Source organism: Ahaetulla prasina, chromosome 4 (assembly GCF_028640845.1).
Source record: "Ahaetulla prasina isolate Xishuangbanna chromosome 4, ASM2864084v1, whole genome shotgun sequence".
NCBI classification, from domain to species: Eukaryota; Metazoa; Chordata; class Lepidosauria; order Squamata; family Colubridae; genus Ahaetulla; species Ahaetulla prasina.
The window spans coordinates 149,892,678-149,918,936 of record NC_080542.1 but is presented as its reverse complement, the minus strand read 5'-3'; the positions used below and the strand labels follow the sequence as shown (position 1 = coordinate 149,918,936).

The 26,259-nt window shown below is 43.9% G+C and overlaps 1 protein-coding gene across 2 annotated transcripts in view; it reads right to left on the bottom strand.

Annotated features, from left to right (window-relative positions):
• Positions 1 to 669: 669 nt before the first annotated feature.
• Positions 670 to 26,259, bottom strand: part of LOC131196501 (uncharacterized) — a 50,193-nt gene continuing 24,603 nt past the window's right edge. Inside the window, exons 1-5 of one of the 2 annotated variants that reach the window (XM_058179283.1) lie at positions 13,536 to 13,634; positions 11,316 to 11,447; positions 4,539 to 7,759; positions 2,918 to 2,972; positions 670 to 2,790 (exon numbers count right to left, since the gene is read on the bottom strand). In XM_058179283.1, coding sequence (XP_058035266.1) covers positions 2,165 to 2,790; positions 2,918 to 2,972; positions 4,539 to 7,759; positions 11,316 to 11,412 — 3,999 coding nt within the window. In that variant the 5' untranslated portion in view covers positions 11,413 to 11,447; positions 13,536 to 13,634 and the 3' untranslated portion in view covers positions 670 to 2,164. Of the gene's footprint in view, positions 2,791 to 2,917; positions 2,973 to 4,538; positions 7,760 to 11,315; positions 11,448 to 13,535; positions 13,635 to 26,259 lie in introns of those variants that run through there. The other variant, XM_058179282.1, reaches the window with a different exon arrangement.

Genomic DNA, 26,259 nt, shown 5'->3' with positions numbered 1-26,259 from the left:
ATTGGAAAAAAGAACCCCAACATCAAGTACAAACTGGATGGACATTACCTAACTGACGACCCCCACCCTGTCAAAGACCTTGGAGTTCTTATATCTAATGACCTTAATGCCAAAGCCCACTGCAACTACATAGCAAAAAAGGCCCTAAGAGTTGTAAACATAATTTTATGCAGCTTCTTTTCAAAAAACTCTACACTACTAACTAGAGCATACAAAACATTTGCCAGACCTATTCTTTTTTTTTTCATAATTTGTTTTTATTTTTACAATCATATCAAACAGCTCATCCAATGTACAGTTATATACAATTAGTCGGGTTTGCCCAGTCACCACCCCCCTTTTTAACACTCTTCCCTCTTCTACCTTCTTCTACTTTCCAGACCTTCCTCTCCTTCTCTTATCTACATCCTCTCCTCCCTCCACCCTCCACCTTCCTTCTCCTTCTTCTACCCCTCTTCCTTCCTCTTCTCCTCTTTCCTACCTCCTACTCTCTCCTCTTTTCTCCCTCCCCACCGTTCTAAAATGGTAACTGGGCAGACCCGACCCTACATTAATTATATTTATACATCTTCAATAATCCCTGTACATTAACCATCACTCCATCTCTAGCCTCAACCCCCCAATTCCCCTCCCCCTTACCCCCCACCCCGACTTCCCAGAACAAGGGTATCAAAACTAACAATCATAATCCAAAATAATTCCTAAATTATAATCTCTAGTCACTCCACACATAATCACACTCTCAATTCCCCTCTCCTTCAGAAATATATCTAATACAAAATATTTCCTAAATTTACTCATATGCTATTCGATATTTTTTTATTTGATACTTATTTTGAATATAATCAATCCACATTTTCCATTCTAAAATATATTTTTCCTCTGTATAGTCTTTCAAGTAAGCAGAATTTTTTGCCATTTCTGCCAGATTTGATACTTTGAGTGTCCATTCTTCAATTGTAGGTAATTCTTCTTTCTTCCAATATTGAGCAATCAAAAGTCTTGCGACTGTTATTAAGTTCAAAATCAATTTAGTCTCTATAGCTGTACAATCCATAATTATTCCTAGTAGAAAGAACTGCGGAGTAAACTTAATCTTCTTTTTCAAAATATTCTGCATGATCCACCATACTTTAATCCAAATGCTTTAACTTTTTTACAAGTCCACCATATATGGTAATAAGTGGCATCTTCACAATCGCATCTCCATTTAGCCTGTACATTAGGATACATACATGACAACTTTTTGGGGTCTAAATGCCATCTATAAAACATCTTATAAAAATTCTCTCTCATATTTTGCGCTTGTGTAAATTTAACATTCCTCACCCAAATTCTTTCCCAAGTTTCCAACATTACTGGTTGCTGAAAATTTTGTGCCCACTTAATCATACAATCCTTAACCAATTCAGTCTCTGAGTCTATTTCTACTAATACATTATACAACCTCTTAATATGCTGTTGGCCTTGATCTCTCATTTGTTTTAACAAATTATCCTCAGTTTGCTTAACACCTATTTTTTGATCTAATTTCCATCTAGCTTGTAATTGTCCATATTGGAACCGTATAATTTTTCCCTTCTTCCCCCATCTTTTCTCTGGATTTTAATTGTAATTCCCCCTTTTCCATACAAAGAAGTTCTTTATAGGTAACTACCTCCATCTTTTGATATATATATTTTCTATCATGTGTCTCGGGATTGCCCATATTGGAATCTTTCCATCTAATTTATATTGATATTTCCTCCACACCCTCAATAATGCATTTCTAATTATATTATTTTTAAATATTTTATCTACTTTCTTATCATATAATAAATAGGCATGCCACCCATATAACAAACCATAACCTTCTATATTCAAAACTCTTTCCTCAGTTAAATTAATCCAATCAGTAATTAATGATAAGACAACTGCTTCATAATACAATTTTAAATTAGGCATTTTAAGACCCCCCCTTTCCCTTGTATCCTGCATTATTTTTAATTTTATTCTTGGTTTTTTGCCCATCCATACAAAGTTATTAACCCCCTTTTGCCATTCCTGAAATTTGATATCATTCTTAAGTACCGGTATCATTTGAAACAAAAATGAAACAAAAAAAATGAAACAAAAAAAAACCTAAGTAGAGAGACTTTCTGTTCTTTGATGGAAAGGGAAACAATCATAAGTTATGGGTTTCATTGAAGTTCATCATGTCTTCTGTGTAACAAGGAGCATATTTGTTCATGTGCACCAGATCATCAATCATGGCCATCAGTTTGGCCACCTGAGCCTTTTGTTCTGCTCCTTTGGCCTCATTGTTGAAAGCCAGGTATCGGTTCCCACATTCAGCCATATATTCCTTCAGGTTTTCATCTTGGACAGATATGAAGTTTTCAAGTGAGTCACCTTCCAGGTAATCTTTGCGGGTGAACAAGAAGATGATGTAATTCTTGGCTTTAAGGCCAATACTCTCTTTGATCAGCTGAGCCGTGTCCTTCTCATTCTGGGTGAAACGGCCAAGACGCATCACCTGCAGAATGACGTGAGGACCTGGGGTGCAAAATTTTATGCACTTGCTCACTTCTGCAGTAATATCTGTGTTTGAACGGCTGGTGTGGAAAAAGCTAGGTGTATCAACAACCACAACCTTCCTGCCGTTCAGCTGCGCCTCTTCCTTTTGGCATGCTTCTGTTACTGACCGAAGTGACCGCCCAAACTCAAAGACTTTGCTTCCTAGGATTGTGTTTCCTGTCGCACTTTTCCCATTTCCAGTTTTGCCCACTAGGACGATCCTCCGTTCAGGCCCTTCAACCAAAAGGGGAGAGGAGAGAAAAAGGAGACACAGTCAGCAGCGTACGGCCATCATAGCTTCTCCCTCCAACAGTGACTTCCATTGTACCCCACATTGTACCCTCAGGGGCCAATACTTTACCTTGGATGCCTCCAGCCATTTCCAGACACGTTGCACAATACAAAACCTGGGATTCCTGGATAAAAAGCAAAACAGAGTCAGCCAAAGGAGAGGTGGTCTTGCTCGGAGGTTGCCAGCAACTCGCCTCCCCCAGAAGACAAACAGAGGAATTGGAGGGGGGTTAAAAAAAGAGCCAACCCCTCCTCACTGCTCGTGAAGCTGACCCATCTGATCTTTCCCAAATGCCACCCCCCTTTTTATGCACCTGTTCAATTCTTGGAAATGTTCCTTTTGGGGGTTACAGGAGGGGAGGGTTGGTGTCCAAAGCTGGCAGCGCCCCACAGTTGGCTCCATTCTCGAAAGACCCTGGTTTTCTGGGGCTTTAGCTGCTCCTGTTGCAGCTCCAGGTTGTCTCCAAGGGTCGCCCAGGGTTGCCCCAAGTCATCTTCCTCCAGGTTCCCCCCTGACCACCCCAGTCTCCTCCTTGGCCTCCCAGCTGCCCCTCCAAGGCCGTCTGAATCAAATCCTTCCTGGTGGGGGCTCTTTCCTGCATCTCCTGCAGTCCTGGGCAAGCAGCCTTTTCTGAGAATGCTAGTTTGCACCCATACCCTCCCCCACCCCCACCGAGTTTTGCCCCTTGGGAACCTCCCCCCACCTTGGCTCTCCACCCTGAGTGGGGAGTGCAAGGACCCCTCCACACACACATTTTGGGAAGGTCACCTCAATTTCTGCTAAACCTGTGGAAGAAGCCTTGAACTTTGGGCTTCTCCACTGGCTGATTTAAGGATGGGGCAAATTGTTATTTCTTCTGTCTCAGTTCCACACACAAACTCGGAAGAGACTCCAGAGCAGAGAACCTTCAAAGAATCTTCCTCCTGAAAAGGAGGAGGCAAAATAACCCCCTGCCCCATGTCTCTACACACACACACACACACACACACACACACACGCACGACTTCTCACTTCTTTGTATAAGATGCTCCCACTTCTCCCCTTTGTTTCTCTAGCAAGTGGGCCCCAAGTGAGGCTCTTTTGGGGTTTTACCTCTGAGGATGCTCAGCTGGACATCCCAGCACAGGAGTGTGTGGGCTGGCTCAATTGCCCCTTCCACAATTGAGGCTTTGTGAAACAGACATTCAGGGAGGCCCCGAAAGACCCTGCCCTCCAGCCACCTTGACAGACCCAAGCAGATCAGACTTTTCTCCGCCCCCAACGTAGCTCCCTTAGATCAGATGTGGCCCTTTCCAACAGGTTCCCCCTGAGTGGTGCTCCTGCTCAGCCCTGTTCCCATCTATGACATTCCATAGGATGGACCTCATACATGTGGTAGCTCCCTCCATTCTCCAAAATGGCACCATGAGCTCGTAGACCTGCCTCTATTGCTCATCACCCACAGCCTTATCTGTCATGGTTGACTCACTTTGCAAACTGTGCAAGGTATAAACCAGATAAGCAAGGATTCTGGGAGTCTCTCTGCTGACCCAGATTTCAGGAAGCTTTAGACCCTGGAGTTAGGGGAGGGGGCAGAGATTCCCAAGGACGAACCGTACAGGAGGTGTCAAACTATTCTACTACTACTCCTCTTCCTCCTCCTCCTCTTCCCCCCCACCTCTTTCCTCTTCCAAAGAAGGTGTCAACTTACCTCAGCAGGCCTTCTTGTGGGACAGATGCAAGTGATCGCTTCGCTCCATTGACCAAGCCCTCCTGGAGTCACAGCTGCATATCGGAACTGGTACTGAAGATTTGGGTGGACATCTTCCAGGGTGAATTGATCCTGAGAGTCTTTTGCATTGAGATTTTTCCAATTATCTCCTGCAATCCGATATTCCACCTGATACCTGGAAACAGAAATCTTCCCGATGGCTACTGGATCAATACTGATCTGGAAACAATTTGGATGCACCTGTTCAACCTTAGGAGGGGGAGGTCTTCTAAGAGCAGCTTCCAGCTCCTGACGTTCCTTGAGGACCTCCATGGTCAAGGTTAAACTTTTGGTTTCCAGCATCTTTAATGAGTCGATGAAATTCTTCATGCTCTCAGTGCTCATTTTCCAGAACATTCCAGAAACAGTATTGTGGCTTCCTCTGTTTTCTTGGTTAGCAAAGAGGGCTGAATGGTTGAATCTGAAGTGCGCACAGATTCCTGACTCATTCTTAGCATGTGGCAAGTCAGCCTTCTTGAGGGCCTCCAGGACAGGTGGGGTCCCCCCATCCGCAAAGGTGATGAGGAGTTGGATGTTTTCCTTCAGGTCTTTTCCCAACATGGAGAGCATGGAATCAAAGACATGTTTTTGGATGTGAGTTGAATGGGCAAGGAAGGCCTGGGCCACCAAGCAGATGGCATCCACATGGTCAATGCCCCCTGGGGTGGAAAAAAACTCCAGGAGCTGCTCCTCAACCAGTTTGTCTTGCTCTGCATCTCTTGTGCCTCCAAATCCTGGCGTGTCAATGATGGTGAGAGAATAGGGAATTCGGAAGCCCTTCTGATGGTTCACCACGTAGGCTCTGACTTCAGACGTCCTGCTTCCAGCTTCTCTTCTCTGGGAGGTTTCATGAATGAGTTTGAATCTGAAATTATCTTCCCACTGGACACCCAGGATATAATTGATCATCCCATTGATCAGAGTGGTTTTCCCACATCCTGTTGCTCCCATCACCAGGATCACTTTGTTGGGCACTTCCAGGTTCTCCTTTCCAAGCTGGTACATGAGATATGATATGGAGGCATCTGAGGAGACCTTCTCAACAGGAAGGGCAAACACTAATGGCTGTCTGTCCTCCACCAAGGAGCTTTTCTGAAGGAACTGGGTGGCTATGTTGCCTACACTTTCTTCCTCCGGTGATGTGGAGATCTTCACCGCCTTGCTGGGAACACTCAGAACTCCATTATCACACACGGCTGACACTCGTATTTTATACGTTGTCTGAGGTTTCAGACCTTCAATGGGATAAAACTCTATTTTCCTCCCAGTCCTTTTTTCAGTCCATTGGTCCTTCCCAGCTCCAGCCTCCACCGTTCTGTACTCCACCTTGTACTCCTTGACCACAACTCCTGAGGCAACGATGCTGGGACTCATCCAGGCCACAGAGATGACAGAAGATGCTGCAGTGACCATTCTTAATTTCTCAGGAGGGCTGGTGGGAAGGGTCTTTATCGGTGGGCTCAGGTCACTGGATTTATTAAGGCCTGGCTTGTAACAAGCAACATAATAGAATAGATAGGCTATGTTTGGATTCAGATCTTTCAGCAGGAACGTCTCCCCAGCGTCCTTTGTCCTCACAGTCTTCCATTTTTCTTCCCCTGCAACCTTGTACTCTACCAGATAGTTGGAGATTGCAGCCTTTCCATATTCAGCTGGTTGAAACTTCAGCTGAATGCTGTCGTGTCTCAGTTTACTGATCAGGAGAGGGAGAGGTTTTGAGGGCAACTCAAAGTTCTTGCTGACCAGTTCTCCATCTTCATAAAGGTATATTGAGGCTCCTGGGATGTCCGCATCTGGGAGTGAGGCCACAACAAAGCGGATCTTCTCATTGGATTGATTGACGCTGAAAAAGTCTTTGATGGATTTGGCAGCCTGTCGCGCATTGTGGGTTGTCTCCTTGTACTCAAACCAGGCCAGGCCTTTCTTCACCTCAGGATGGAACCTTGTGGACTTCACTGATTCTTGCAAGAATTGCTCCTGAAGCCGGTCCTGTAAACTCAACAGAAATGGCTCCTCTTCATGTAAAGAAGTGAATATAAAGGCGACCACGTATACATTTTGAGGGTCCAGAACTATTTCTTCCAGCTTGTTTTGAGACGAGATAACTTGTATTTTACTTAGAATGGTCAGATAAGATTTCACAAAGTTAATTTCTCTTTTCTTGGTGTCCAGAAATTCACGGAGTCTTTGGCTATTGAAGGGCGACTGGTTGATGGACGTCAACAGGTCCGCCAGGGTTCCTTCCTCCTGCCCTCCTCCCCGGATGGAAGGCAACATTCTGGCCAGCTGTTTCTGGAAAGTCTGCCTGTGTTGCTTGCACAGATCCTTAAACTGCTGGATTTTCCTCTTGATCTCAGGGAAGGTCTCGGCAATCGGATCGTTGGCTAGATCATTGATTTGCATCTCAATTTCATTGAGTTCCTCCAAGATCTTTTCAGCATCAAAGATCAAAGTTAGGCTGATCTCACAGACCATCTTAACTGCTCTGAGGTCTAGTTTGGTCAGAGGGTAGAGCCAAACCCTCATAGGCACAGCCTTCTCCCCATCTTTACCTAACTTTTTTGGTAGAGTTGTATAAACTTTCATGGCATCTTGGAAGGTCACTGGATTTCTCTCCAAAGAAAAGTCTCCATGGAACTTGCACCTGAACTTCAGAGCATTCTCTTTCTCCTCTTCATTTAGCTTCAAATCTGCTTGTCCTGTGATAGATATTTCCTTCTTGATTGTTGCAAGCAAATTTCCCTCTATATTTTTTACCATCTCTGTTGAAGAAACTTCTCGGTCAAAGACAAAGAAAGCCTGGGCTCCATAGAGGATGGCGGTGACCACGTGGGTGGCTGTGCCCTGCTCAAAGACTGCTGGGTGAGAGACATTCTGGATTCCTAGATGGCTCATTGTCAGTTGTTCATACTTGGTGGTGGTTTTGTACTGAAGGGTGACTCTGGCCTGTTTCTTGGACTTCTTGGTGTCATGAAGATACTCTGCTGACCCTCCCACTTCAATCAGCCCCGCCAAGAAACTGGCCTTGAGGGAGGCTGAGATGTCCAGGGCAGACGCCTTGTCACCTATGCTGTCGGATTCAATGATTGCAGTTGCTGTCTTGGGCTGAGGCTTGATGGTCAGGTCCTTCTGAAGAGAGTCGTAATCCCAAAGGGTGATGCCTGCAGAAAACAGAAGAAAACACGGACATAAATTGAACACCTGCAACTGGATAGAGGAGCTTCAAAGAAGTGGGACAGTAGAGGCATCTTCCCCCTGGAGGGTTCCCTCATTTGTTCTGTCCAATCATCATCAGAGAAAACTCCTGCCAGTTTGGCAAAACAAGGAAAAACTTCAAAGGCTTTTGACTGAGTAGAGAGGAATGGGAATTGCTATGCATCTGTTGATTTCGAGAAAGATCTCCATCTCCCTGGAGAAACTGTATTTTCATGAAGGGTTCACAATCACCTGCACCACAGCTTCAGAATTCTCTCCCTGAAGCAGGGGTGAAATACTCCCGGATCGGACGGGATCGCGCGATCCGGTAGCGATGGCGGTTGCTGGTTCAGAGGACCAATAGCAAAAATCCCTGGCCTCGCCCCCCTGCCTCTGCTGAGCCCCACCATCTGCAGAGATGTTTTTTTTTACTTTTAAAAGCCGGTTTTGCTTCAGCCGAAACAGGCCTTTAAAAGTAAAAAACAGCAGAACCTTACTTGTACTCTTACTTGTAGAAAACATGTTTTCTACAAGTAAGAGTAGGGATTCCAAGGCACTTATCTGATTACTGAGGAACGCATGGCCACAGCCCGAAAGCAGTTTCAGTTTCAGCCAGACAGCATCAATCACTCAGGTAATCTATTTCCTCGGTGATCAACTGGCTGGCTTTGCTGGCTGAGGAACTCTGGGATTTGAAGTCCACAATAAAATAAAATAAAATAAAATAAAACAATAAAATAAAATATTTGTGCAGCTTTCTGAGATTTGGTGTGTTTCTGTAGTGTTTCACTCTAACTACACAAACGCACAAAATCTCAGAAAGCTGTTGTGGCATATTGTGTGTGTGTGTGTGTGTGTGTGTGTGTGTGTGTTAGTTGTGTGTGTGTAAAATGTGAAAGTTGGTTTTTGGAGCTTTTTGTGGCTGTGTGAAGTGTGAAGTGCAGCTGCTTTTACATTGTGTGTGAGTCAGTTGTTTTGTGTTGTGTGTGTGTAAAGTGTGAAAGTTGGTTTTTGGTACCTCTTATTGTTTTTTTATACTTTGTTTATTATTTTTATTATTTATTGTTATTGGCCACGCCCACCAAGCCATCTGATCACCAAGCCACGCCCACCAATTAAGCCACGCCCACAGAACCGGTAGGGAAATTTTTTAGATTTCACCCCTGCCCTGAAGTCACCATTCTAGGGGGCACCCTAGACTTCCTTTTTTAGCTGTTTTCCAAACCATTTCAGTGACTTTGCTTCTGGGGAAGAAACCCACCCTGTGTTTGCTAATCAGTGCCAGTCCTACCGCATCCTTGGCACAGGGTTGGATACATGTTCTCAGCTAGGAGGTCCTACTTAGCTAGCTGCTACTAGCAGGCTGTGTGTCCAGGAGCTCAACTCGATACAGATCTATATGTAACCAAATAAAAACTGAATGCACAAATTACCACACCAAGCAAGAAGAGGATCTTCTGCGCACAAATTCCAGTCGTGCCTTCTATAATTTTGTCAACAACAAGCTTAAAAACTCTAGATGCATGCCACCACTAAAAGACACTGATGGCAATGTATACAATGATGAAGTAACTAGAGCAAACCTCTTTAACAAATTCTTTGCATCAGTTTTTGTCAACAGTGATGGCACTCATCCCACATTTCCTAATTGTATAAGCAACGAGCATGACAACTTAACTAATGTTGATTTTACAGAAGAAAATGTTGGTAAAGCTCTAAGTAAATTGAAGCCATCTCTATCCATTGGACCTGATGGACTTTGTGTTTATTTTTAAAAAAAACTCTCTAGTAATCTAGCAGAACCCCTAAGTATAATCTTTAATATAGCTTTTACTACCAGTTCCCTTCCCAGTCTCTGGTCACTAGCCACAGTCATTTCAGTTTTCAAAAAAGGCGACCCCAGCTTAGTTGATAATTACAGACCAATCTCCCTATGTTGCGTCGCCTGCAAGGTTATGGAATCTATCATCAACCAATCCATTACCTTACACTTAGAAATACACAACCTTCTCTCAAATAAACAATTTGGCTTCAGGAAAAAATTATCTTGCAATTTGCAGCTTCTCCACTGTAAAAACCTATGGACTACAAATCTTGATCTAGGTAAATCAATAGATGCAATATACATAGACTTCTGTAAAGCTTTTGACTCAGTAGTACATGATAAACTTCTCCTAAAATTAAAATCCTATGGCATTTCAGGACCCTTACACAACTGGATATCTGCTTTTTTGTCAAACAGACAACAAATAGTTAAAATTGGTAATGCTCTAATCAAATCCTGTTCCTGTCAAGAGTGGTGTTCCTCAAGGCAGTGTTCTTGGACCTACTCTCTTTATAATATACATAAATGATCTTTGTAATCATATCTCAAGTAACTGTGTTCTCTTTGCTGATGATGTCAAACTTTTCAATACCACTGATAATACATCCACAATTCAAAAGGACCTTGATCATCTAACTGCTTGGTCTAAAATTTGGCAACTACAAATCTCAACCAGTAAATGCTCAGTCTTGCATATTGGAAGAAAGAACCCAATCACAAAGTACATGCTTGATGGACATTACCTCGCAGATGACCCCCACCCTGTCAAAGACCTTGGAGTTTTTATATCTAACGATTTAAGTTCCAAAGCCCACTGCAACTATATAGCTAAGAAGGCTCTAAGAGTTGTTAACTTAATTTTACGTAGCTTCTTTTCAAAAAACACCACGCTACTGACCAGAGCATATAAAACATTTGTTAGGCCAATTCTCGATTACTGCTCTCCTGTCTGGAACCCATATCATATATCTGACATCAACACAGTTGAGCGTGTCCAAAGGTATTTTACGAGAAGAATTCTCCACTCCTCCGAAACTAATAAAATACCTTATTCCACCAGACTTGATATCTTGGGTCTAGAAAACTTGGAACTTCGTCGCCTTTGACAAGATCTGGGTTTAGCATATAAAATCATCCGTTGTAATGTCCTTCCTGTCAATGACTTTTTTAGTTTCAATAACAATATCACAAGAGCTACCAATAGATTTAAACTCAATGTCAACCGCTCCAGTTTAGATTGCAGAAAACACGATTTCTGTAACAGAATTGTATATACTTGGAATGCATTACCTGACTCTGTAGTTTCTTCTCATAACCCCAAAGGCTTTATTCAAAAACTGTCCACGGTTGACCTCACCACTTTCCTAAGAGGACTCTAAGGGGCGTGCATAAGAGCACATACGTGCCTACCGTTCCTGTCCTACTGTTTCTTCCCCTATGTATATATATATGTTTTTAGTACCTCGTTTCTCCTCGTATATACGTTCATATATTATATAACCCTTTATGCAACGCTTGTATATATATATTGTTATATTGTTATGACGAATAAAATAAATAAATAAATAAATAAATAAACTCTGTTCCTGGGCTTAGCCTGTGCATTGATGGCTGTGCCTGTCTTCGTCCCTTTCTCCCTCCCTCCTCCCCTCTCTCCCTCCTCCCCTCCCCACATCAGCCTCTCCTCCAGCTCCTACCTGGAATGAGGGCATCCTTGCGGCAGTCGTACAACGTCCCCAGCTGGAAGGGGCGGCCCAGGGCTGCTAGCTCTATGGTGTCCTCTTCCAGGGCCATGTTGGGCTCCTACAATTGAAGATGCTTCTGCTGGCCTATAAGAGAGGAGAAACATCTGGAGGAGGCAAATACTGACAGTTGAGTCTGTGAGGGGATGCAGGATGTGGGCACAAGCCACATTCCCCCCACTGATATAAATGAAAGGGATATAAATGAAAGAAAAAAATGATTGTAAACTTGATAATGGCAGCTAGATTAGTAATGGCTAAATACTGGGGACGAAATTGGGACATTCAAAGTAATAAATGAAATTTGGAGCATGGCAATAAATGATAAATTAACAACAGAAATTAAATTTAAAAAAGGAATGATTAAAGCAAACAATTAAAATGAAATATGGGGAGATTTTATAAAATCAGTGTTGGTGGAAGGAAAAGGGAATAAATCTACTCAAGAATATATGCTGTTTTGGAGGAGATAAGGGCACATTAAAGAAATATAGAGAAAAAGAAATATAATTCTATTTCTCTATTTTTTCGCTGTCATGGAATTAGAAAATGGTTAAAAGTTTGGGAGAGAAACTACAAACTGACGATGGCCGCAGCATATAAAGAAAACCTTTACAAAATGTTCTACAGGTGGCATTTGCCGCCAACAAAATTAGCCAAAACGTATAAGAACTCCTCCGCCATTTGTTGGAAATGCAACCAGGCTCCGGCATCACATGTGGTGGAAATATAAGAAAGGAAGGAGTTACTAGGAGAAAATTCATAAATGGCTAGAAATGATAACAGAGCAACATATAGAGTTCAGACCAGAGACGTGCCTCTGAGGCATATTGTCACAAAGTTATGACAAAGCAACCGTCTACTTAGTGTTACATATGTTGACGGCATCTAGAATTACATATGCTAAATATTGGAAAAATGTGAACACCCCACCAGATGATGACATAATTAGGAAAACTTGGGATTGTGCAGAAATGGACAGATTAACTTTAAAGTTAAAGATAAAGAAGACTCAAAATATTGCAGGATGTGGAATAAATTTTATGAATTTATTCTGCATTTTTGTAAGGAGAAGCTGTGTGGCTTTGCCAGGAACAATTGTTTCTTTGGCTTATGTTCCCCTGGCTTCGACTCTTGGCTTTTGCCTTGCCTGACTGGGAAGACTGTTGTCCGCCTTTTGACTTGGACCTGGCCCTGCTCTTGCGGACTGCTTCACTGGGCCCTCGGAACTGCTTCTTCCCTGGGACTTTCTTGCCCTCAGGACCCCCCTTATCTTGTGTCTGGACTCTGCCTTGTGGAGTGGACTTGGAACCCTGGACCTTGCCCTGTGAGTGGGCTCCTCCTCTGTGGGTGTTCTTCCTACTATAGAGGCTGTTGTTTGGTGGCTGCCGTCAGGGTAGCATGAAGACGGAGCCCTACTGGTCATCGGAGGGCCGTTGGCTGGATGGTTTGTGGAGAGACATAAAGGTCTTTCTAGACCTCTGCCTTGCCTTGACCACCTGGGTCACAGTGACGCTCTCTGCCCATCAGCCAGAAGCATTCAGGGAAGGAGGAGGATGAATGAAGCTGTTTCCTCTTTGGAAGGTGCAATTGGAGCCTCCAGGTGGGAACACACCCACCTGTGCTCCCCCTCCTGCATTGGGGAGGGGGCAAATCCCCACAGGAGGGCCAGAATTTGGCATCTCAATGGAAGAGAGCTCCGATTGGATGGGAGGGGTTGGACGAAGGTGTCTTCTCCCTGCACTCAATTGCAGCTCTCTCCTTGTCTGGCTACCTGGGCAGAACTCAGCAGCCTTCAGAAAAGCAGCAACCCCCCCCCATCAAATTACCTGAAATCCCCCCCCAAAATACTGGTGCTTCTGTGCCACACCTGTTGCTACGTCGCCTGCTTTTCCCTCCCCCTCCCTCCTCCACCTCCAGTAGCCTTTCCTAAGAAGGAAGGCAGGATCCTGAGGGTCTCAGCTGCTAATCCCCCTCTGATTTCCTTTCTTAATATTGGGGTCTCCGCCGTCCCAGCCACCCATCAGCCTCTCCCACAGATGAGGAATCGCTTGTTCTGGTGTAAAAGGAGCTGCTCTCCACCAATGCCAAGGAGGAGCCCTGCTCTCACCCCGTTTGACTCCCCTGTCCCATGAAATGGCAGTTTGGGGGTCTCAGTGCTTCTGGGGGCCTCACCTGGTGGGAGGGAATCAGAAATCCCCGGTGGCAAGTGGATGTGCTGCTCTCCTTCACTGCTTCTCTGCCAGATCTCCTTGTCCTTTGAACTGCCGGTGGAGTTTATGATGGCAACAGAATCCAGATTGTAATTTCAAGCAATTAGCATATCCTGCTACATTGCATCAGCACTTCCAGGTTTTCTATCCTAAAAAGAGTCTCTGAAATGAGGACAACTTTTTCTCTCCATTCTTGAAGGTCTCCTTCAGTGTCTGCTCCAGCCTGGGAGGTTGAGGGAGAGGAGGGGGGAAGTGGAGGGTCTTCTTCAAAGCAGGGGACTTCTGAGAATCCCCTCACCTGCCCTACCCTCAACCTCTAGCAAGAGGGGGGAGCAGCTGCAGCCCACTTCCTTCAAAGGCTGGACCACCACTCTGCACTTCCAGTCCTGGGTCCAAGGCTCAGCCTGGGAATTGTAAAGCATCGTCTTCTGCTTTATTTATTTTTTTATTATTTTATTTTGTCACAACAGTATATACAATCATCCACATAAACAATAATTCATCATGAGAGAAAAAGTATATATAAGTAAAAGTATAAGTATAAGAGAACAATAGGACAGGAACGGTAGGCACTCTTGTGCTCTTATGCACCCCCTTACAGACCTCTTAGGAGTGGGGTGAGGTCAATAGTAGACAGTTTTTGGTTGAAGCTTTGGGGATTTTGGGAAGAGACCACAGAGTCAGATAGAATAGAATAGAATAGAATAGAATAGAATAGAATAGAATAGAATAGAATAGAATAGAATAGAATAGAATTTTATTGGCCAAGTGTGATTGGACACACAAGGAATTTGTCTTGGTGCATATGCTTTCAGTGTACATAAAAGAAAAGATACGTTCATCAAGGTACAACATTTACAACACAATTGATGATCAATTGTGAGTTCCAAGTATTAACAACTCTGTTACTGAAGTCATTTTTTCTGCAATCAAGATTGGAGTGGTTAACATTAAATTTAAATCTATTGTGTGCTCGTGTATTGTTGCGGTTGAAGCTGAAGTAGTCTTTTACAGGGAGGATACTGTAATAGATGATTCTGTGTGTTCATCTTCAGTGAACACACAGTGTTCACTTCACTTCAGTGAAACTTCAGTGAAGTTTATCTTCAGTGCGTTCAGAAAACGAAAAAGGAAGGACCAGGAAAAAATACCTTTCACCTGCTCTTTTCAAGCAGCCTTTCTATTTAATTATTTATTTAAGTCTCTTTACTTTGGAAGAAGAAGAAAAAACAGGAAATGTGTTTGAGAAATGAGTTCCACAACCGTCCAGCAGAGGGAAGCAAAGACCTCTGTTGGTATTTCACTCCCCAGCTGTTTCCCCAACTGGACAGCTTTAAGCCTTGTGGACTTCAACTCCCAGCAGTCCAGAGCCTGCTATGCTACCTGAGGAATTCTGGGAGTTGAAGTCCACAAGGCTTAAAGTTGCCGAGTTTGGAGACCCTCTGATCTGTAGAGCTGCTTCTTTTCTTTTCTTTTCTTTTCTTTTTATTTATTTATTTTGTCACACAGTATATATAAGCATAAGCATGAAATAACTATACAATATATAAGTATATATATAGAATAGAATAGAATAGAATAGAATAGAATAGAATAGAATAGAATAGAATAGAATAGAATAGAATTTTTTATTGGCCAAGTGTGATTGGACACACAGGGAATTTGTCTTGGTGCATAAGCTCTCAGTGTACATAAAAGAAAAGATACGTTCATCAAGGTACAACATTTACAACACAAATGATGGTCAATATATCAGTATAAATCAAAAGGATTACCAGCAACAAAGTTACAGTCATATTACAGTCATACGTGGAAGTTACAGTCATAAGCGGGAGGAGATGGGTGATGGGAACGATGAGAAGATTAATAGTAGTGCAGATTTAGTCAATAGTTTGACAGTGTTTAGGGAATTATTTGTTTAGCAGACTGATGGCCTTCGGGAAAAAACTGTTCTTGTGTCTAGTTGTTCTGATGTGCATGAGTATGTAATAACTATATTAATTGATATAACGAAAGGAAACAATAGGACAGGAACAGTAGGCACACTTGTGCTCTTATGCATGCCCCTTGTAGTCCTCTTAGGAATGGGGTGAGGTCAATAGTAGACAGTTTTTGGTTGAAGCTTTGGGGATTTTGGGAAGAGACCACAGAGTCAGGTAGTGTATTCCAAGCATTAACAACTCTGTTACTGAAGTCATTTTTTTCTGCAATCAAGATTGGAGTGGTTAACATTAAGTTTAAATCTATTGTGTGCAAATGTATTGTTGCGGTTGAAGCTGAAATAGTCTTCGACAGGAAGGACATTGTAATAGATGATTCTATGAGTTAAACTCAGGTCATGTCGAAGGCAACGTAGTTCTAAGTTTTCTAAACTCAGGATTTCAAGTCTGGTGGCATAAGGTATTTTGTTGTATTCAGAGGAGTGGAGAACTCTTCTTGTAAAATATTCCTGGACACGTTCAATTGTATTGATGTCAGAAATGTGGTATGGGTTCCAGACAGTCGAGCTGTATTCAAGAATTGGTCTAGCAAATGTTTTATATACTCTGGTTAGTAGTGTAGTGTTTTTGGAGAAGAAGCTACGCAACATTAGGTTTACAACTCTTAGAGCTTTTTTTGCGATGTAGTTGCAGTGGGCTTTGGCCCTTAGATCATTTGATATGAAAACTCCAAGGTCTTAAACAGGGTGGGGGTCATCTGCAAGGTAATGTCCATCAAGCTTGTACTTAGTGTTTAGGTTCTTTTTTCCAATATGTAAGATTGAGCATTTGCTGGTTGAGATTTGGAGTTGCCAAGTTTTAGACCATTCAGATACAAAGTCAAGGTCTTTTTGAAGGGTAGCTGTATTGGTGATGGTGTTAAATATTTGACATCGTCAGCAAAGAGAACACAATTACTTGTAATATGGTCATAGAGATCGTTAATGTATAATATGAAGAGTGTTGGTCCAAGAACTTGCCTTATACACTGTAAGCCGCCCTGAGTCTTCGGAGAAGGGCGGGGTATAAATGTAAACAAAAAAAAAAAAAAGAACGCTGCCTTGGGGAACGCCACTTTTGACAGGAACAGGGTTTGATAGAGCATTGCCAATTTTGACCACTTGTTGTCTGTTTGACAGGAAAACTGTTATCCAGTTGTGGAGGGGTCCTGAGATGCCGTAGGATTTTAGTTTTAGGAGAAGTTTATCATGTACTACTGAGTCAAAAGCTTTACAAAAGTCTATGTAAATTGCATCTATTGCTTTGCCTTGATCAAGATTTGTAGTCATATGTAGATCTATCTTTTCTACAACGAATACGTTCTCGTGAACTTCGCACAGAACTTAAAAGAAGACAAGACAATGGTGAATCCAACCTATACATCGACTACCGTGCTGATTGCATAAAAAATAAAGCCTACAACCAAAAAATCACCTCCAAACCCCCCATCATCCATAACAATCAACCAGCCATCCCAACATTCAATCAAGTACCCATCACCCTACCATCCATTCAACCAACCATCTTACCAGCCATCCAAACAGCCATTCAACCAACCATCCAACCAACCACCCAAACAGCCATCCAACCAACCATCCAAACAGCCATCCAACCAGCCATCCAACCAGCCATCCAAACATCCATCCAACCAGCCATCCAAACATCCATCCAACCAGCCATCCAAACAGCCACCCAACCACCAATCCAAACAACCATCCATCCAACCAGCCAAACTACCATCCAACCATCTATTCAATCATCTGTTGTACATAACCCGCAACCTACTAACATCCAAAACTAGGTATGCACACCCCTTACCTCTTCAACACCAATCACTACAGATCTCAAATGCAAATTGATAAATGCAAGAAGCATTGTTAACAAATTACCTGAATTTATCCTCTTGTTAAACAATGGCACATTTGATATCATTTTTGTTTGTGAAACATGGCTGAATTCATCCCTTCCTGACTCCATTATCTCAAACAAAGAATATCAAATCTATCGATCAGATCATGAAAACCGAAGAGGTGGTGGAGTGGCTATCTTTTAGAAAAAGTCACTGAATCTAAAAAATATCCAAGTAGCACATAAACTTTCTCTTCCTGAAACTATTGTATGCGACCTATCCCTTAACACTATTCTTCGATTCTTACTATGCTACAGAGCCCCTGACTATGACATTAACCATGCAAATATGCTAACCTCAATGCTAACATGGGCTATCTCTTGCCCATATCCTCTCATCTTCCTGGGTGACCTAAATCTACCTCTGATTAACTGGATAACTAATGAATGTTCAACTGACCCAATCCATACTACATACTACACTATACAACGCTGTTACAAACCTACAAGTTGTCTCGAACAACTTGTAACCAATAATACAAGACTCAACAACTGCCTTGATCTCATCTTCTGCAACAACCCAAATTCAATTTACGGACTACAAATTAAAGAACCTTTTTCCAACAGTGACCACTGCATGATTGATTTTCGTCTCAATATACGTCCATACTTAAATCATCATAACAATAGTATTCCCAACTACAACTTCAAAAAAGCCAATTACGACCTTATAAACAACGATCTTTCATTTCTGGACTGGCAAAATCTATTTGCAACCTGCATAACCGCTGAAGACCACTATAGAGTCTTCCTACTTGAGATCAATAGAGTCATTAAACTATATGTACCACAAATGACTACCATGATCAGGAAAAGCAAACTACCCATATCAATAAAAAAGCTTCAATCAAAAAAAAATCCCTCTGGAGAAGAAACAAAAAAGGCTATGTTGCATATTTCAAAATCCGCTACGGAAATATATGCAACCAAATAAAAACTGAATGCACAAATTACCACACCAAGCAAGAAGAGAACTTTCTGCACACAAATTCCAATCGTGCCTTTTATAATTTTGTTAGCAATAAACTTAAAGACTCAAGATCCATCCCACCACTAAAAGATTCTAACAACAAAGAATGCAATGACGAAACAGTTAAAGCAAACCTCTTCAACATTTTCTTTGGCTCAGTTTTTGTTAACTCCAATAACACACATCCGACATTCCACAAACGTACCAGCAATGATTATGACGACTTAACTCATATAGATTTCACAGAAGATAACGTAGGAAAAGCTCTTCATAACTTAAAACCATCACTATCTATTGGACCCGATGGACTATGTGCATACTTCTTAAAAAAACTTTCCATTAATATAGCAGAACCCCTAAGCATAATCTTTGATAAAGCCTTCACTACCAGTTCCCTTCCCAAACTTTGGTCACTAGCCACAGTCATCCCCATCTTCAAAAAAGGAGACCCCAGCTTAGTCAAAAATTACAGACCTATCTCTTTGTGCTGCGTCACCTGCAAAGTCTTGGAATCAATCATCAACCAATCCATTACCTCACACTTAGAAACTAACAACCTACTCTCCAATAAACAATTTGGTTTCCGGAAAAAATTATCATGTAACTTATAACTACTCCACTGTAAAAACATATGGACTACAAATCTTGATCAAGGCAAAACAATAGATGCAATCTACATAGACTTCTGCAAAGCTTTTGACTCAGTAGTACACGATAAACTTCTCCTAAAACTAAAATCCTATGGGATCTCAGGACCCCTTCACAAATGGATATCTGCTTTTCTGTCTAACAGACAACAAGTGGTCAAAATTGGCAATGCTTTATCAAATCCTGTTCCTGTCAAGAGTGGCGTTCCTCAAGGCAGCGTCCTTGGACCAACACTCTTCATACTATACATTAATGATCTTTGTGACCACATCTCAAGTAATTGTGTTCTCTTTGCTGACGATGTCAAACTATTTAACACCACAGACAATACATCTATCATTCAAAAAGACCTTGATCATCTAACCACTTTTTATTATTATTATTATTATTATTATTATTATTATTATTATTATTATTATTATTATTATTATTATTATTATTATTTCGATTTTTATACCGCCGTTCTCCTGAAGGACTCAGGGTGGTGTACAGCCAAGGTAAAACAAACAATGCAATATACAATTAAAATACGAATTAAAAAACTTATTACATAATTGGCCTAAAACTTTGGAACATATAAAACTAAAACCCATTAAAATTCATAATAAAAATTTTAAAAACCCATAAAAATTTAAGCCAACCCCGCGCGAATAAATAAATGTGTTTTCAATTCGCGGCGGAAGGTCCGAAGGTCAGGTATTTGGCGTAAACCCGGGGGAAGTTCGTTCCAGAGGGTAGGAGCCCCCACAGAGAAGGATCTTCCCCTGGGGGCCGCCAGCCAACATTGTTTGGCGGACGGCACCCTCAGAAGTCCCTCTCTGTGTAAGCGTACGGGTCGGTGGGAGGCATGAGGTAACAGCAGGCAGTCCCGTAAGTACCCAGGCCCTAAGCCATGGAGCGCTTTAAAGGTAGTGACCAAAACCTTAAAGTGCACCCGAAAGACCACAGGTAGCCAGTGCAGTCTGCGCAGGAGTGGTGTTACGTGGGAGCTACGTGAAGCTCCCTCTATCACCCGCGCAGCTGCATTCTGGACTAACTGAAGCCTCCGGGTGCACCTCAAGGGGAACCCCATGTAGAGAGCATTACAATAATCCAAACGGGAGGTAATGAGCGCATGAGTGACTGTGCACAAGGCATCCCGATCATGGAAGGGGCGCAACTGACGAACCAGGCGAACCTGGTGAAAGGCCCTCCTGGAGACGGCTGTCAAATGGTCTTCAAACGACAGCCGTTCATCCAGGAGGAAACCCAAGTTGCGCACCCTATCCTTTGGGGCCAATAACTCGCCTCCAACAGTCAGCTGTGGCTGCAGCTGACTGAATCGGGGTGCCGGCATCCACAGCCACTCCATCTTGGAGGGATTGAGCTTGAGCCTGTTCCTCCCCATCCAGATCCGTACAGCTTCCAAACACTTCAAAAGCACTTCAACAGCTTCGTTGGGGTGGCCTGGGGTGGAAAAGTACAGCTGAGTATCATCAGCGTACAGTTGGTATCTCATCCCAAAGCCACTGATGATCTCACCCAGCGGCTTCATATAGATATTGAACAGAAGGGGCGAGAGAATCGACCCCTGTGGCACCCCACAAGTGAGGCACCTTGCGGCTGACCTCTGCCCCCCTGTCAACACCGTCTGCGACTGGTCGGAGAGATAGGAGGAGAACCACCGATAAACGGTGCCTCCCACTCCAGGTCCCCTCAACCGGCACAGCAAGATACCATGGTCGATGGTATCAAAAGCCGCTGAGAGATTTAATAGGACCAGGGCAGAGGAATAACCCCTGTCCCTGGCCCTCCAGAGATCATCCACCAACGCGACCAAAGCTGTGCTGTATCCGGGTCGGAAGCCGGACTGGAACAGGTCTAGATAGACAGCTTCATCCAGGTATTGGGGTAGCTGCCGCGCCACCGCACTCTCTACAACCTTTGCAACAAAGCGAAGGTTGGAGACCGGACGATAATTACCCAAAATAGCTGGGTCCAGGGAGGGCTTCTTGAGGAGGGGTCTCACCACTGCCTCTTTCAAGGCGGCAGGGAAAACCCCTTCCAACAAAGAAGCGTTGATAATCCCCTGGAGCCTGCCTCGTGTCACCTCCTGAGTGGCCAGCACCAGCCAGGAAGGACACTGGTCCAGTAAACATGTGGTGGCGTGGAGCCTCCCCAACAAACTGGCCACGTCCTCGGGAGTCACAATATCAAACTCATCCCAAACAGACTCAACAAGACGTGCCTCCTCCCTCTTGCTTGGATCATCCCAATTTCGGTCCAGACCATTCCGGAGCTGAGTGATTTTATTGTATAGATAACCACTAAACTCCTCGGCATGTCCCTGCAAGGGGTCATCCCGCACCTCCTGATGAAGGAGAGAGCGGGTCACCCGAAACAGGGTGGCCGGGTGGTTATCTGCCGACGCAATGAGGATGGAAGCGTAGGAACGCCTTGCCTCCCTCATTACCACTAGGTAGGTCCTAGAATAGGACCTAACTAGTGTCCGATCAGCTTCGGAACAATGGACCTCCAAGTATTCTCTAGGTGTCTTCTCCGGCGTTTCATCTGCCTCAGCCCCTCGGAGAACCGAGGGGCCGGACGAGATCTGCGCCGGGTCAGAGGCCGCAAAGGCACGACACGGTCCAAGGCCCCAGCCGCGCCCTGTTTCCAGGCCACAACTAGTTCCTCAGCCGAGCCGTGGGCCAGATCCTCAGGAAATGGCCCAAGCTCCATCAGAACCTCTCAGGGTCCATCAGGTGCCTGGGATGGAACCAACGTATAGGTTCCGTCTCCCTGTGATGGTGGGTGGCGGTTCGGAAGTCCAGGCGAAGGAGAAAATGATCTGACCATGACATCGGTTCTGTTACTAAATCATCTAATTCCAGATCATTTAGCCACTGTCCAGAGATATAAATTAGATCCAGCGTGCCTCCTCCCATGTGCGTAGGGCCATCATTTACTCGAATCAGGTCCAAGGCTGTCATGGAAGCCTGGAACTCCCGAGCTGCAGTTGATAACAAGCCAGTCGATGGCAGATTGAAATCCCCCATGACTATAAGTCTGGGGGTCTCAACCGCCACCCCGGCAAGTACCTCCAACAGCTCGGGCAGGGCTGTGGTCACGCAGCAAGGAGCCAGGTACGCGACCAACAAACCCAACTGATTCCTATGGCCCCACCTCACATAGAGGGATTCACAGCCGGCAATCTGAGGAACAGTGGCCTCCCTCGGCTCTAGATCTTCCTTAATGACAACCGCCACCCCCCCATCCCTACCTTGGGCCCTCGGTTGATGAAATGCTCGGAAACCCGGAGTGCACAGCTCAACAAGGGGAACCCCCCCCCCGGACCCAACCAGGTCTCCGTAATGCCCATAAGTTCCACGGACTCCCCCTGAATAAGATCACAGATCAGGGGAGCTTTGTTGCCCACGGACCGAGCATTACATAACATCAACCGAAGACCCAAGCTCTGAGGATCATGGCCGCCCGAGGAATGGGTAGGGTCTGAGGAGCCGGAGCACGTGATCGCTTTCAAACAGCGAGCACGTGCTCCCGACACTCGATATGCCCCCCCCTCCGCCATATCTGCCTCTCCCTCTTACCGTACAGATTGAGTGACCCTCTAATCCTGGAACAGACCCCTCCCCCCCTGCCTTCAGACCAGATGCCATAATGCCGCGAACAAGCACAGGGGCTGGATCCCTCCCCGACGGGTTCTTTCCCTCACCCGTCATATCCCTCCCCCCCTTTAAAAAACCCTTATTAAAAAATCTATTTAAAAATCCCCACAAATTCTTCTTGGCCGCATGCCACCTCTTTGGGTCCCAAGACCCTTCATTAAGGTAAGTCCTCGATAACTTGAAGGGCCATTCCTGCGAGGCGGGGGAACCTCACAGTCGCAATAGTTTGGCAGACGAGTATCTCATGGAAGGATAGTCGATAAAATGGCAGAAGAGTGTCCATACCTAACCGGCGATGATGTTCCAGTCGTTCCGATAGTTCACCAAGACCCGACATTAAATGGTCAACCATATGGGCCATAGTCCGTAGAAATCCGTGGGACCAGGAGAAACAATCCAAGATCCAGAGGGTCCAGAACAACCAAGGAATCCGGAGGTCCGGCCCAAATCCAATGACCTCCCTCTCGGAAGCTGGTATAACAATATTCCCTCGGTTGTTCCCTCGGCTGCTAAGATGGAAAAGTCGGCAGCCGGGATGAAAAGGTCTCCCTCGGATTCCCGGCATAGCACTGTCACGGGATAAAGACCCGTGCAGTACGGTGGTTGGAGCGACATTTATACCGCCGGTGCCATCCATGCCGCCACCACTACGCCGCCAATTTATACCGCTGGGCCCAATATGGCACCAGCGTGCCGCCGTTGGAAATGTCCAGGCCAGGCCGCCTATCAGTCGCTGATGGAGAAAGTGACCAAAAAAGCATGCCGCTGGTGATAATTGCGGCAAGGCAGGCCATGGCCAAAAGTCAGCTGCGGGGAGGGGGGGAGAATGTTCAGGCCCATGAGGCCCATGGGGGGGGCGATGTTCAGGCCCATGAGGGTACCGTCCAATGGCCGAACACACCGCCGCCGATGTTACCCGCGGCTCAACACACAGCACACAGCTGTCGATGTTCTCCGTGGCCAAAAACGGCAGAAAAACAGCTGAGTCAGGCCGGGCCATCTCCTCGCATCCCCCCAACATGGCCGCCGCTATCCGCTGCTCGATCGAGAATTCCGGCTCCGTACTCAGCAGCCGAGAGCCCAATGAGGTCCAAAGACCTCGCTCTCGGCAGCCGGGAAGATCACAAGTCAGGAGCCAGAGGCCAAGCAGCCCGGCGGTTGGCAGAACGGCATCGCGGCCCGAGGACACCCAGCCGCCGTCTCCACTAAGATTAGGACACTGCCGCCATAACGCGCATGCGCAGAAGACTTGGTCTAAAACTTGGCAACTCCAAATCTCAACCAGCAAATGCTCAGTCTTACATATAGGAAAAAAGAACCCAAACACTAAGTACATACTAGATGGACATTACCTTACAGACGACCCCCATCCCGTTAAAGACCTTGGAGTTTTCATGTCAAATGATCTAAGTGCCAAAGCCCACTGCAACTACATAGCAAAAAAAGCTCTAAGAGTTGTAAACTTACTCTTGCGTAGCTTCTTTTCCAAAAACACCACACTACTAACCAGAGCATATAAAACATTTGCTAGACCAATTCTAGAATATAGCTCGCCTGTTTGGAACCCTCACATCTCTGACATCAATACAATTGAACGTGTCCAGAAATATTTTACAAGAAGAGTTCTCCATTCCTCTGAAAACAACAAAATACCTTATCCCTCCAGACTTGAAACCTTAGGCTTAGAAAACTTGGAACTCCGTTGCCTACGACAAGACCTAAGTTTAACTCACAGAATCATCTATTGTAATGTCCTTCCTGTTAAAGACTACTTCAGCTTCAATTGCAATAATACTAGAGCAACCAATAGATTTAAACTTAATGTCAACCGCTTTAATCTAGATTGCAGAAAATATGACTTCTGTAACAGAATCATCAGTGCTTGGAATACTTTACCTGACTCTGTGATCTCTTCCCATAATCCTAAAATCTTCAACCAAAAACTGTCTACTGTTGACCTCACCCCATTCCTAAGGGGACCATAAGGGGCGTGCATAAGCGCACAAAACATGTCTACCGTTCCTGTCCTATTGTTTTTCTTTTCTTCTTCCTATATACATATATGCTTATACCTCCTTATATTTACCCATATATGTGTTTATATTTTATATAATCTTTTTGTATGATACCTACATATATTGTTATGACAAAATAAATAAAAAAAATGAATGTTTTTGCAGTGGAGAAGTTGTAAATTACATGATAATTTTTTTCTGAAACCAAATTGTTTATTAGAGAGTAGATTGTTTGTTTCTAGGTGGAGGGTAATGGATTGGTTGATGATAGATTCCATTTCTTTGCATGAGACACAACATAGAGAGATTGGTCTGTAATTTTCAGCTAGGCTGGGGTCTCCTTTTTTGAAGACTGGGATGACCATGGCAAGTGAGGCAAGGGAAGGGACCTGGTCGTGAAAGCTTTTTCAAGGATTATGCTTAGGGGTTCTGCTATATTAGTGGAAAGCTTTTTTAAAAAGTATGCACATAGTCCATCAGGTCCAATAGAGAGGGATGGTTTCAGTTTGGGAAGAGCTTTTTCGACATTATCTTCTGTGAAATCTATATGTGTTAGGTCGTTGTACTCATTGTTGGTACGATAGGGGAATGTCGTGTATGAGCCATTACTGTTAGCAAAGACTGAGCCAAAGAATGTGTTGAAAAGGTTTGCTGTTTCATTATTATATTATTATATTATTTGCCGTTAGATTCTTTTAGTGGTGGGATGGATCTCGAGTTTTTACGTTTGTTGTTCTCAAAATTATAAAAAGCACAATTGGAATTTGTGCGCAAGAGGCCTTCTTGCTTGGTGTGGTAATTGGTACATTCAGTTTTTATTTGATTGCATATATTTCTGTAGCGGTTTTTGAAATTTGCTACAAAGCCCTTTTTGTTTCTTCTCCAGAGGGATTTTTTTTGGGGGGGGGATTGGAGCTTTTTTATTGATATGGGTAATTTGTTTTTTCTGGTTTTGGTGGTGGTTTGTGGTATGTAAAGATTAATGACTCTATTGACTTCAAGTAGGAAAACTTTCTAGTGGTCTTCTGCAGTGATGCAGGTTGAGAATAGATTTTGCCAGTCAAGAAATGAGAGGTCGTAGTTTATAAGATCATAGTTGGCTTTTTTGAAATTGTAGTTTGGAATACCATTATTATGACGATTTATGTAAGGGCGTAATATTGGTCGCTGTTGGAAAAGGGTTCTTTTATTTGTAGTCCATAAATTGAGTTTGTGTTGTTGCAGAAGATGAGGTCCAGGCAGTTGTTGAGTCTTGTATTGTTAGTTACTAGTTGTTCAAGGCCTAGGTTTGTAACAGCGTTGTATAGGGTAGCATGGATGGGTTCAGTTGTACATTCATTTGTTATCCAGTTAATAGAAGGTAGATTAAGGTCACCCAGGAAGATGAGAGGATATGGGCAAGAGGTAGCCCATGTTAGTAGTGTGATTAACTTGTTTGCATGAGCAATGTCGTAGTCAGGGGCTCTGTAGCATAGTAAGAATCGAAGTGTGATGTTAAGGG